This window comes from Protomyctophum parallelum, assembly GCF_964188405.1.
Source record: "Protomyctophum parallelum genome assembly, chromosome: 14".
NCBI classification, from domain to species: Eukaryota; Metazoa; Chordata; class Actinopteri; order Myctophiformes; family Myctophidae; genus Protomyctophum; species Protomyctophum parallelum.
This window is the reverse complement of record NC_139709.1, coordinates 12,966,932-12,980,142: the sequence shown is the minus strand read 5'-3', so window position 1 is coordinate 12,980,142 and position 13,211 is coordinate 12,966,932. Positions and strand designations below refer to the sequence as shown.

The following is a 13,211-nucleotide window of genomic DNA, read 5'->3' as shown; positions in this document are numbered from 1 at the left end:
GCTATTTTCAGCAAGTGTAAAAACGGTCATTACGACGGCATCAAGGCCATTTTAGTCGACTAAATCAACTGTAGATTTAGTCGACTAAAACTAGACCAACACTAACACATTCCAGGCGACTAAAACTAAATGAAAACTATTGAAGAGAGACTATACGACCGACAACTAAAATCAAAACTTGCTGCCAAAAACAAACAATGCTTCATCATACATTTATTTATCATGTACAAAGTGTGTATTCCAGGCGGTACAAAGCTGTTTTTAAGACTCCAGTGCTCGCCCTCTCCAGTTTGTCTTTTTTATTGCGGTAAAAAAGGTAAAATACCAGCATGATCAAAGAAGAGTCAAGAGGTACTTTTGGCAAATATTCATAAAGTATGTCTTATAGAAGGCAAGCAGACATCTTTGAGCGCTGTGTAAATGTGGAGGAGGAGAGGGGCAAGAATAAACGGCGAGAAAAAAAGTGTCAAAATGAGTGTGGCGTCCATCGTGGGCACTCATTAAAAAGAATAAAAATTCATAAAAATATTTATTTTAAACAATACACACTTAAAATTGTTGATGCGAGGAGAGAGCCTGCCATTCTTAAAACACAACCTTCCCAAGGTTCGACACTCATGTACTGTTTATCTGATCACATTTCACAAGGTGGTCATTTTTAGTTCTCACGTTGTACCCATAGTGAGCAGAATATGGTAAGTATAAGCAACAAAATGGCCACCATGTAAATATGGTCTATAATTCATGTGCAGTGCGAGTGTACTGTACGTGTGAAAGAAAACTGTGTGTTAGGCCATGACTGAGACTCATGTCCGCAAAATGCGTCGATCGATAGGTTCGTATTTTTGAGCAGTTCACAGTCACTGGGGGGGGGGGGGCTCAACGGAATAAAAAGGTGGTGCTGAAGGAACAAAAACACACACACACACACACACACACACACACACACACACACACTCACACCAAAACATTTGGCAAAAACAATCATGGTTCCAGAGATGAAGACGTGGTGGTGGGGGGGGGGGGTTTAGTCTGTGAGGAGACACAGCACTGTGGACATTTCTACATACACGCCAACTTGTCGGTCTGTTTGTTCACTTTTTTTTTTCACCGAGGTGAGATTGCAAACCTCTCTGGGGGCCCCTGGTAAAAAAAAATTAGCCCCCCCCCCCCCCCCTCAACCTCTGCACACACAAGAGGGGAAGCGCGACATGACGGAGACAGAGATAAAAGCAAGAGAGAGAACTGTAACAGCAAGAGAAACAAAACAAGAGAGCGAGAGAGAGAGAGAGAGACAGTGGAAGAATAGTTCGATAAGTGAGATGTCCAGTTTGAGAGTTGTTGGGGAGAGTCGAGCGGGTGTGTGTGTGTGTGTGTGTGTGGCTACAGAATGTCTCTGATAAGTCTCTCTGTGACACGTTTTCTTTTTGGAGAACAACAGGGTTGGAGGAGGAGGAGGCCATCATGGATGTGGAAGGTCTGTCATAGAGGTGGGTGGGTGGGGAGGGGAGGTGAATGACAGCCGGCGTTGGGGGGGTGTTTTTTCTCTCCTCAAAGATATTGTTGTAAAAAGTGCAGCAGCATGATCTCGTAGTGCTCTCCAGACTCCGGGCAGCGGATGCTGTGCCGCTCGTTGGGGTAGACCTATATAGAAGACAGACACGAGGAAAAATCAAGTTAATTCTAAAAATCTGTTATCCAACTCTGGTTCACTTTTATTGTACTTCTCACAAGGGCTGCAACTAACCAACTGTCCATTATCTGCTTGTTGATTTCAATCAAAGTAGATTTTTGAAGCAGTGATGTCAATAGGTTTTCAATGTAATGAGTCCCGGGATGCAGGGATGGTCTTTTAGAAATGAGTTCCAGGGACATTTGACGAGTCCCACTTCAATGACGTTAGGAGTCATATTTACACATTACAAATTGCAGCATTTAAGAAGAAGAAATTATTATTAAAAAAATAAACTACCGCAATTTCCTTTCGCGATTTTCTTTTGACGTGGATTATTTTTTACTGTACATGCATGAGTACAGTAGTGCATCCACTTTTGCCACTATTTTATACTTGGTTGTACTTCGTCGTGCAAAAATAGCATATACAAGCTCACCAAGTACATGATGAGGTGAGCATTTGGATATGCTATACTTATGTGCTTTTACATTTTATGAAAATCTAATTTGATTTTAAAGTTAAAATGCGGCCCTATATTTCAAACTACTAAACCTATATTCAGACCAATGTCATTCAGGAGTCAGTCAAAGCATAATTAGGAGTTTTGTAACAAACAAAAATTCTCCAGATGGACCGTTTGGAAGGTAGGAAAGGATTAGTCACCTCTGGTGGAAAATGATCAACACGGACAGAGGAGGGAGGGAGGGAGAGGGAGAGGGAGGGAGGGAGAGAGAGAGAGAGAGAGAGAGGTTCCCAAAGTGGGGTCTGGGGACCCCTAGGGGTCCTTGAGGGAGTTCCAGGGGGTCCCCAGCTAAATGATAGTTTGGAACCAAATGGACCCTCATGGGTCTGTAACTCTGAGTGTACAAATGGGTGTTTGTACACTATCAGTTAGAATTAACATCGATTTTACAATATAAATTGTGGGGTCCCAGAGATAGAAATGCCATTAAATGGGGGGGGGGGGGAGGGGGTCTGTAGAGTATAGACTAATATGCATGTCAAACTAGGGGTCCTTGACATTAAAATGCGTTGAGAATCACTGCTAGAGCCGTACAGATCTGCTCTTGTGCATTATCTGCATTATCTCTTCAAATGGGGGTCTTTCCCACGGGCTGATTATTAGTGTCAATTTGGGGGTCCTTGACATGAAAACGTTTGGGGGACCACTGAGAGAGAGAGAGAGCGAGAGAGAGAGAGAGAGAGAGAGAGAGAGAGAGAGACTAACCTGTAGCTGGTAGGGCTTCCCAGCACGGATTATCTGTGACACCAAGAAGTTGGTGTGGAAAAAGTGCACGTTTTCATCCAGGAAGCCATGGAGGATGAGCAGACGGTTGGGCCTGAAAGTCAAGAACATCAGGAGGGTTATTAACACCAGTGTTGTTTTGGGCAGCACATTTCTATTTTAGTTTTAGTTCATAGTGTCTTTGAATAGTTTTCACTTAGTTTTTAGTCACATTTAGTCACCTGGAATGTTTTAGCATTTGGTCTAGTTTTAGTCGACTAAATATCATATGATTTTTGTCGACTAAAATGTGTTTTGGCGAGCCTCGATGCCGTCGTAATGACTGATTTTACACTTGCTGAAAATAGTCGATTTACAAGCATACAACGCGTCGCGCGTTGTGAGCTTGTAGACCGGCTATTTTCAGCATACAACCAAGTGTAAAATGACTTATACTGGATCTTGTCCACTAGTCCCTTCATAACATTTTAGTCTAGTTTTTATTTGTTGACGAAATTGTCAATACATGTAGTCTTAGCTTTAGTCAACATAGCTTAGTTTTGATTTAGTTTGTCAGTGAAAAAAAAGGTAGTCGACGAACATTTTTCGTCTTAGTTTTAGCCGACAAAAACCAACACGTAAAGTACCAAAGTGCTGTTATGTAACTACTGTACCCGAGAATATCTCATATTCACTAAGCGGCTTACGAGAGACAGACATATGAGAGAGAGAGAGAGAGAGAGAGAGAGAGTGAGAGAGAATCTGGCAGTGAAAGTTTGGCTGCCAAGATAATTCCAACATAATATCGTTTGCGGGAGGAAACAGGAAACCAACCCAACTCAATTTTAAATAAGCGCTATTTGAACACCCTTTACGTCTGTGTGTCGTTTCGAAAATATTTAACCAATGGAAAGTTAGTACAAATCGTTTAGGGACAAAACCTCTTAACTCCATTGGACCCTCAAACGGTCTGCTAGAGCAGCTATAACTCCACCACCTCTCCCCCTCTCATGGAAGAAATTGACAATATATATAAAGTCACAACACCAACTTTTTTGGACAGCAGAGACATGCAACACAACTTTATTTATTGTTATCTTATACAGCTGGAGAAATATTCTTTAACTGGTCAATCTTGATGTTACAATGCAAACACCTTCATTTCATAAACCCATTACCCGTCTAGTGTTCTTTTTTCTTTTTCTGCAGAACACACAGCAGTACCAGGCCATCCAATGTCCAGATTTGTGGCTCTGACACAATAGCCGGGGAGCCACAGACAGGCCCAAAAGCTCAACGGTTAAGGATTAACCTGTTATGTCACTAAAAGCTTTTGTATACCACACCATAGACAACCAATCTAAAATGTCATCATTCATATGTGACATGTCAAGGTTTTCATGATTCTGAATCCATTCCAAGCATTAGTTTTGCACGAAAAACACTCCTTTTGGCCTCAATTCGGCCAAGGAGTGTTATGAGTTATTTGTGGATATGGCCGAATTTAGGCCAAGGAGTGTTCTGATGAAAAAGTATGATGAAAATTTGCCTTATATTGGTTGGCTATGGTGTGGTATACAAAAATTGTGCGATATTTCCGGCAGAGCAGACCTCTCATTCTGTGGACCTTAATGACCAAGTAAAAAAATAACACAAATAAAAAGTATGTCATGACATCACAGGTCCTCTCAAATCTTTGGTGCTGGCTCCCCGGCTATAGATAACGTTACAGTTGTCCTTCTAATCTAGGTCATACATGGGCAACTGGCGGCCCGGGGGCCACATGCGGCCCTCACCCTCAGGTCAATATCCGAACATTGATATATTATTGATTTCAGCTAATTACTAGTATTAAAATGTTATTGTCTATAGTTATTTTTATGTCCAATGTATTTGTATTTCATTCATAAAGTTAACATAACTATAACTAAATGCATTTGAAAGAAAAAAAAAATTAACTTCAGGATTCCAATTAAAAAATGGCAAACAAAAAAGAATCAGGATAAACATGGACACTTTTTATCTCTTGGTACTGGACTGATGACTATTATCTTGATACGGTGACACACTGACTGTAACTAAAGGACACTTTATTCCTTTTTACCTTCCATAACCGAGAAAGAAAGATCACTCATCATACAGTATGTGATGTGTGATTTTAAGAGCAGAATGAATGTGATGTGACATTCCGTGCTCAACCAATCAAATCATCACTGTGATACACACACACACACACACAAAGCTGCATGGCATAGGAGGGGCCGGTGCCCCTAAAAAAAAAAAGAAAAGAAAATCACACCTGTGTTCGACACGAAAAGGCCTTCCGAAAAAGAAAAAAATGTTTTTAAGCCCGTTTTAAAAGACTCCATCGTCTGCGGTATACTGTCAGGTCCATATAAGGACGGCTGTTCCACAGGCGTGCTGCTGCCCAGCAGAAGGAAGGCCTGGTCGGTCCCCCATGGTGTACATGGTTGGTATTTGGCTGCTGCCCAGCAGAAGGAAGGCCTGGTCGTCCCCCATGGTGTACATGGTTGGTATTTGGCTGCTGCCCAGCAGAAGGAAGGCCTGGTCGTCCCCCATGGTGTACATGGTTGGTATTTGGCTGCTGCCCAGCAGAAGGAAGGCCTGGTCGTCCCCCATGGTGTACATGGTTGGTATTTGGCTGCTGCCCAGCAGAAGGAAGGCCTGGTCGTCCCCCATGGTGTACATGGTTGGTATTTGGCTGCTGCCCAGCAGAAGGAAGGCCTGGTCGTCCCCCATGGTGTACATGGTTGGTATTTGGCTGCTGCCCAGCAGAAGGAAGGCCTGCTCGGTCCCCCATGGTGTACATGGTTGGTATTTGGCTGCTGCCCAGCAGAAGGAAGGCCTGGTCGGTCCCCCATGGTGTACATGGTTGGTATTTGGCTGCTGCCCAGCAGAAGGAAGGCCTGGTCGGTCCCCCATGGTGTACATGGTTGGTATTTGGAACCTCCAGTAGGAATATATTTTCAGATCTGAGGGTGTGGGTGGGTTTTTGGAGGGTAGGGTAGGTAGGGAGGGGCAGTTGTGACGGGTGCCCCAGACAAACAATTCAAAGGCACCGCTCACTTCACACAAGTGTAATTTATTTTTGCCGTTTTATGAATTTGTCAGGTTTTTGAGGGGCCCTTCCTATTCCTATACACAGGTTTAATGTTTGTCTTTAGTTCAAAGTTTGTTTAGTAAACGCATTGACAATGAAGGGAACCTTTACGCCTTAATGTGTCGTTTACGTAATATTGTCTCTTTATTGTTAATGGCGTTTAATGTTTGTGTTGGCACCGTTTGTTTTACATCACCTAATCAACATGACTGAGTTAGACTTTAATATATTAGCGCCCCTCACTTCACACGGGTGTGATTTTTAGTATTTATATTTCCTTCTTTATCGTAGGCACGCTTTTATCATGTCGGCGTCGTTGGGTTGTTATTGTTGGTTGTCATGGCTGCCAGTTCCCACCTGATGTCGTGTGTGAGCTCCGACTGCTCCAGACCGTACTGAATGACTGCTAGCTTACATAATGTCTTGAGGCTAGGATTGAAGTCTAAGACATGCAGATCATCAGTTTTGATTTGTCCTCCAAAAAGGAAGATACGATCTCCCACCATGCATGCAGAAGCATATATCACATCTCGGACCCGGACCTTTCCCTTGGGCTCAACCCAGGGCTTCTTCCAGGAGAAGGTCTCTGGACTGAATTTCCACATAACATTAATGTTCCAGCCAACAAATATGTACAGCTCTCCATTGTAGGTAAATGCTGAATGATAGCAGCATTTGTCTTGATGAGGCTGTGGAGATGGTGTGCTCAGCCAGAGGTTGGTCTCTGTGTCAAACACTCTGATGAGGTTGTACTGGTCCCCATAGTCCCCAAATACAAACATCTTTGTCCCGATGATGGTGGCATAGTGAATGTATGTAGCAGTAGGTTGAGTTCCTCTGGTGTTAATTAAAGTCCAGACCATTGTGCTGGTGTCCAACTTGTACATGTCAGTAGTCCATCCAGTCAGCTTGGTGTATCCTCCATGGATAAACATGACCTTCTCCAACACACAGGCTGAGTGGTAGTACCTCTCCTCTGGAACAGTGCCAGAAACCCTGGGTTTGAACCATCTGTAGGCGTCAACATCAAATGCATAAAGCACATTGCAGAAAGGACTCCCTCCCCAGATGTAGACTATATCTTCAACCAACACAGCTGTGTGGCCAGAGCGCCTGGATGGAACATCTAGGTGGCGTCCTCCTCCTCTTCCTGGGGTCAGCTTCCTCCAGCATAAAGGCACTGTGTTGAAGACGTGAACATCAATGGGATCACTGTCTCCTCTAAAGCAGTACAGCTTGTCCTGCAGCACCACAGCTGCATTGCGACATCTCTCTGCTCCTCCTTTCAGACGGACGGTCCAGCGGATCATTCTAACATCAGGTTGTTCTTGCTTCTCTGTCCCACAATGTAGTTCTATCTCTCCGTCTCTGTCCCAGAATGCAGTTCTGTCAACCACACGCTATCTCTACATACATCTCTACAGTGGTACAAACGTCATGTGAAGCCTCTGGCCAATCCGTGAAGCCGGTGTGTTGCGTCAGCTAGACATACAGTAGTCTATCTGTGTCCGTCACTCAGGGAAAAGGCTATTCATTTCAATAGAAGTTGCTCAGTGGCGTTTTGAAGCACCCGGAAGACTGCCGGAAGTATAATTATAACTCAATGGCTCGAGCGAGCAGAAGTTTAGCCTAGCCTAGCCTGGCCCCGGACCTCAACTTTTAGGTCCGGGCTGACGCACGTGACGCCATGAACGTCCGTCCACCTCCATTAAAGTGCTGCAGTTCCACATTTGGCCAGTAGGTAGTGGCAACTTCAACGTTGGATAGCCTTACTGGGGGCTTGGCGTCTATGCAATACATGGGCAACTGGCGGCTCAGGGGCCACATGCCACCCCCACCATCACGTAATGCGGCCCTCAGGTTAATATCCGAACATTGATATATTATTGATTTCAGTTAATTACTAGTATTGCAATGTTATGGTCTTCTCTTTTTTATGTCCAATGTATTTGTATTTAATTCATAAAGTTATAACATAACTATAACTAATAAATCCATTTGAAATTCAATAAAACTTTTACTTCAGGATTCCAATTTAAAAATAGCAAAAAAAATATTCAGGATTTAAATTCAAATATAGCAAAAATAGCTGATCTACAAGCTCAAAACACGTCGCAGTGTGACGTGTTTTGAGCTTGTAGATCAGCTATTTTTGCTACGACATTAAATATGTGGAAATATGTGTGGAAATATTGTGGCCCTCTCTATCGTCAAAGTTGCCCACCCCTGTTCTAGGTCAAGGTGTAGACTTGTGTAGACGACTCTTTCGTTTGAGAAATACTGCAGCCTGCAGGGCTGAGTAGGTGAGTCGGTTTTGATGTGCATAATGTAGTGAATAGCTTAAAGGCTTGATTTATACTTCGTCGTGTCTGGCACTGAAAATAGCTGATCTACAAGCTCACAATGCAGTCACGTTGCAATGCGTCGCAAAGCTTGTAGATCGGGTATGTTCGGTGCGAGACACCAGCGAATATAAGTCTAAATCAGGCTTGAGAGTCATGCTGCGGCATGCCACCTGCGGGAACCCCTTTTGGGGGTTTTAAGCATTATGTTATACTTTAGCTATTGAAAAATAGCAGATCTAAAAGGTTGTAGCACGGCTCCAAGCTTGTAGATCTGCTATTTCTTTTTAATCGTGAAAATGTGGCGCAAATTTCGAAAATATATTCTTTCAGAGCGAACATTTTTAAGTAAAATCTTTGCTTCTGGGGGGGGGTCCCCTGGAACAACATATTTTGAGATGGGGTCTGAGGCCAACGACATAACTGTCCGGAGGAACCCTCATAACTCCATTTTTGAGGTTTTTGATTTTATTCCATAAATCAGTGCTATTGGAAACAAATACCAATGGAAAGTAGTAAAAAAACGCAATGGACAAAACCTCTTAACTCCATTGGACTCTCAAACTGTCTGCTAAAACAGCTAACTCCACCACCTCTCTCCTTCTCATGCAAGTAATTGACAACATATAATGTCACAACACCAACTTTGATGAGGCAGTATTGCATTGTTTTAAAAACGTATATTTTTCATTTCCTGAAAAATATATATAAATATTGGAGTTATGAGGCAAAAATATCATTTTCGGGGGGGTCCTTGACATGAAAATGTTTGAGTTATGACTGACATAGAAACATTTTTCTGACATGTTTTTCTGAGAACTGTCAGGATTTAGAAGACGAATCGTCCTCAGGTCAAAATGGGTTAAATCAAATGAGGCTCATCACTCATCTCAACATGTGAGACATGGTTGTTGGCTGAACAGAAAATAAAAGAAGAATTAAGCAATATTACACGAGACGGTGTGGGTTATCACTTCAGTGATGCTTGCGGAACTCGACTCCGTCTCGTTCCTGACCGCATCCCTGTCGTGGCAATAATCACGTTAACCCACACCCTCGAGTGTAATATTGCAATTCTACCACAGTTACCCTTAAAACTAAGAAAATCGCTGAAAGAATATATATTTTTAATGACAAATGTAGTCACTACGACCACAAATGTCCCAAGAAACTAGCTAGCCTAGCCACTGAGTTTGCTAGCGCTCTGGGAGAACAGAGCGGCTGAATTATTTGTTTTGATTAGGTGGTTTAACCACCGGCTAGAAGGCCGTTTCAACCAATCAGATTGCTTCCTCGAAACGACCTGTGGTAGAATGATATTTAAACTTGTGGAACTGAATGACTGCCGAGTTAGCCAAGACAACTCGACAGTTCTTCAAATAACGGAAACGGATATGAGAAGAAATGCCACTCCAAGTTCAAATGTAATTTTTTTACATTCGTTATGATTAAGTTAATCTTCGGGACTGCCTTGGTTCATCATCAATAAGGCCCACATGGGTTCTACAATTTCACTTCAAAAGATCAAAGTTACACAGCCGTCCAGGATAAGCATCTCTGCCTTCAGTAAATGTGCTCTTCAAGGGAAACGGGGAGGAAAATCCTGCATAATTTAGAATTCGGCTGAATGAGTCTGCTGCGGATGTGTTATCATTAGACCCGAGCCTAAACATACAGGGTGCGTTTTCCAAAATGTTAAAACATCACAGACTGAGAAGTAGAAAACATCACCCCCATGAAACCCCCTCCTACACTGGCCATAATTCTGGTACAAGCACAGTAATTGTGTGTGTGTGTGTGTGTGTGTGTGTGTGTGTGTGTGTGTGTGTGTCAGTGTTGTTTTTGCCAGCAAATTTTGATTTTAGTTTTAGTCAGTGTCTGTCTCTTGAATAGTTTTAATTTAGTTTTAGTCACATTTTAGTCACCTGGAATGTCTTAGTTTTAGTCTAGTTTTAGTCGACTAAATCTACAGTTGATTTAGTCGACTAAAATGTGTTTTGGCGGACATTGATGCCGTCGTAATGACCGTTTTTACACTTGCTGAAAATAGCCAATCTACAAGCTCACAATGCTTCGCGCTTGTAGATCCGCTATTCTCAGCATGCAAGCAAGTGTAAAATGACTTATACTGGATCTCTTGTCCACTAGTCCCTTCCTAACATTTTAGTCTGGTTTGTATTTGTTGATGAAATTGTCAATAGTCTTAGTTTTTAGTCATCATGGCTTAGTTTTAATTTAGTTTCCATTTAGTTTTCCTCAGGTAGTCGACGAACATTTTTCGTCTTTGTTTCAGTCGACGAAAACAACACTGGTTTGTGTGTGTGTGTGTGTGTGTGTGTGTACTGACTCGCTGGGAAGCTTGTCGACGTGCAGCGCCACGGAGCCCTCCTCATATCCCTGCTGGTTGTTCTCGGGCACGTCCATGTAGCGCTCTGTGTAGCCTGTATCGTAGGCCATCCACACCGTCACTGGGGCGCCCGCAATGGCCACCTACACAAAGGGCGACGCACACAATGGAGGTCAAATGGAATACAGTCAAACCACATCGACATTGGTGGCCCTCGATCCTCCCCATTCTGACCTGAGATCAGATTCAAAAAATGTCTTCTACGTCCTGACAGTTTTCATTCTGACCCGAGATCAGGTTCTAAAAATGTCTTCGTCTATGTCAGTCGCTCTTCGATTTTTCAAAAATAGCAGACCTACAAGCTCGTAGCGTGCCACTCGGTGGCGCGCTATGAGCTTGTAGATCTGCTATTTTTCAATAGCTAAAGCACAACGTAATGCTAACACCAAAAGGGGTTCCCGGCCCAAAATGGGATAATAGGCGAAAAGAGATGAACGATAATGAAAAATAGGCAAACATTCTGCAAAATAAATCAACAAAATTCTATACTAAAGACATGTGTATAGTTTAAGACTTTGATTTAATAATGGTGTATTCATTCAAAGAGATGATTTAATAGACTATTATAATGATAGTAAATGCTTAGTATGTACAGTATAGCTCTTTTCAAAGTCAAGTTTGTTTGTGAAGTGCTTCACAAACGAGGAAGAATAGGAGCTGATCAGCTAAGAAACGTTTAAATACAATTTAAAGGGACACTTCACCCTTTTTGCAAAAAAATATATGTTAATGACGTTTAGAAGCTTTAGATCACTTTCCTGGGGGTATTTATGTGTGTAATATGTGGTTTTAGTTATTTTAGATTGTAGCAGTGAGCCGGTTGTCTCTGATGTCATGGACACTGGTCTCACTACCTTCCTGGACTACAATTCCCATAATTCTTTGGTGCACTGCTCCTCCTTGTGGATAGGGGGAGAGCTGTCTTACTGAGACAACATGTAGTCCAGGAAGGAAGTGAGCCCAGTGTCCATGACATCAGAGACAACAGGCTCACTGCTACAATCTAAAATATCTAAAACCACATATTACACACATAAAGATCTCCGGAAAGTGTTCTAAAGCTTCTAAACGTCATTAACATATATTTTTTTGCAAAAAGGGTGAAGTGTCCCTTTAAGCTATACAGCGAGCTACAACAATAACATAAAAGACGATACAACAATAAAGTAACTACCGGTAATAACTAAATAAAATGCCAAAGATTGTAAAAAAAAAAGAACACCTGAAAATAGCAGTGATTTTTAAGAAGAAAATTGTCAAAGTAATAGAACATTTGTTCTAGTAAGTAGGCCTATAGGCTACTTAATGGAAATTATCTGGACAGTGGACATTTTAGCTAGAGCTGTGTGGGACTTCAGGACAGATAAATGTGTTTAAAGAATCTTCACCATTTAGTTCAAAAGTGCTGATATTTTCTAAAATCGGCATGACACACACACACACACATCTGAGCCAAAACTAAATGCATCTGGAAAGACAAGCATGGCTAAAAGGTGGACTGTAAAACATTACCCAAGACTGACACCATGTGGTTGTATGAGGCAACTACATTTGACGACTACATTAAGATCAAGCTTGAAGGGCTGATGGCCGTTCTTCACAATAATATCCTCATGTCATGAGCGTAGTCATGAGTCACATAATTACAGTTAGTGCCCTCATTTGGCATATCGGGTCATATTGTATCTGTGAAATGACTACTGATATGTACAATACTGTCAATACATAATGGATGTAACTCGGTATTTGGAAGTTCATTCATTCGGACCATTTGGTCTGTGACAAACAGTCATGGTCAATGGTGTCTTGACTCTTGTCACACTCCAAAACTACTCATTTAAGTGTTGTAGAAAGTCAATGGTTTTAAAAAAAGCAGCTTGTGTACTCTGTCATGTACTACTATCACTGTACAGACAGTGTACAGCAGGGTTCCCCAATTAATTTTCCTCAAGGGCCATATTTTGACTAGGGTACCAGGCTGGGGGCCAAGTCGGCACGCGCAACGTCGAGGTCTTGCCCTGAAAATGACCCCATTTGAAAAGGACCCCCAGTTTGACATGCAGAGGCTACTGACCCCCATTTAATGCCATTTATCTCTGGGACCACAAGGGGGCGCTCTGCGGGCCGCTAATTGGGGAACCCTGGTGTACAGACATAATCATAAATCGTTAAAGTTCTTTGCATAATCCAGTATTGTTTTTGGCAGTTTTAGTCAATAGTCGTCATTTAGTTTCAGTCTCATTTTAGTCACCTGGAATGTATTTCGGCGCGGCCTTGATGCCGTCGTAATGACAGATTTGACACTTGCTGAAAATAGCAGATCTACAAGCTCAGCATGCAACCAAGTATAAAACGACTTATACTGGATCTCTTGTCGACTAGTCCCTACCTAACATTTTAGTCTAGTTTGTATTTGTTTGACAAAACTGTCAGTATATTTA

At 42.3% G+C, this 13,211-nt stretch overlaps 1 protein-coding gene across 3 annotated transcripts in view; it reads right to left on the bottom strand.

Moving 5' to 3' along the window:
- Positions 1–666: 666 nt before the first annotated feature.
- The window catches only part of LOC310871078 (dipeptidyl peptidase 9-like), a 56,238-nt gene continuing 43,693 nt past the window's right edge, over positions 667–13,211 (bottom strand). For all 3 annotated transcript variants that reach the window (XM_083782544.1, XM_083782545.1, XM_083782546.1), the window contains exons 19-21: positions 10,711–10,853; positions 2,904–3,015; positions 667–1,644 (exon numbers count right to left, since the gene is read on the bottom strand). In XM_083782544.1, the coding sequence (XP_083638670.1) occupies positions 1,552–1,644; positions 2,904–3,015; positions 10,711–10,853 (348 nt within the window). In that variant the 3' untranslated portion in view covers positions 667–1,551. The remainder of the gene's footprint in view (positions 1,645–2,903; positions 3,016–10,710; positions 10,854–13,211) is intronic.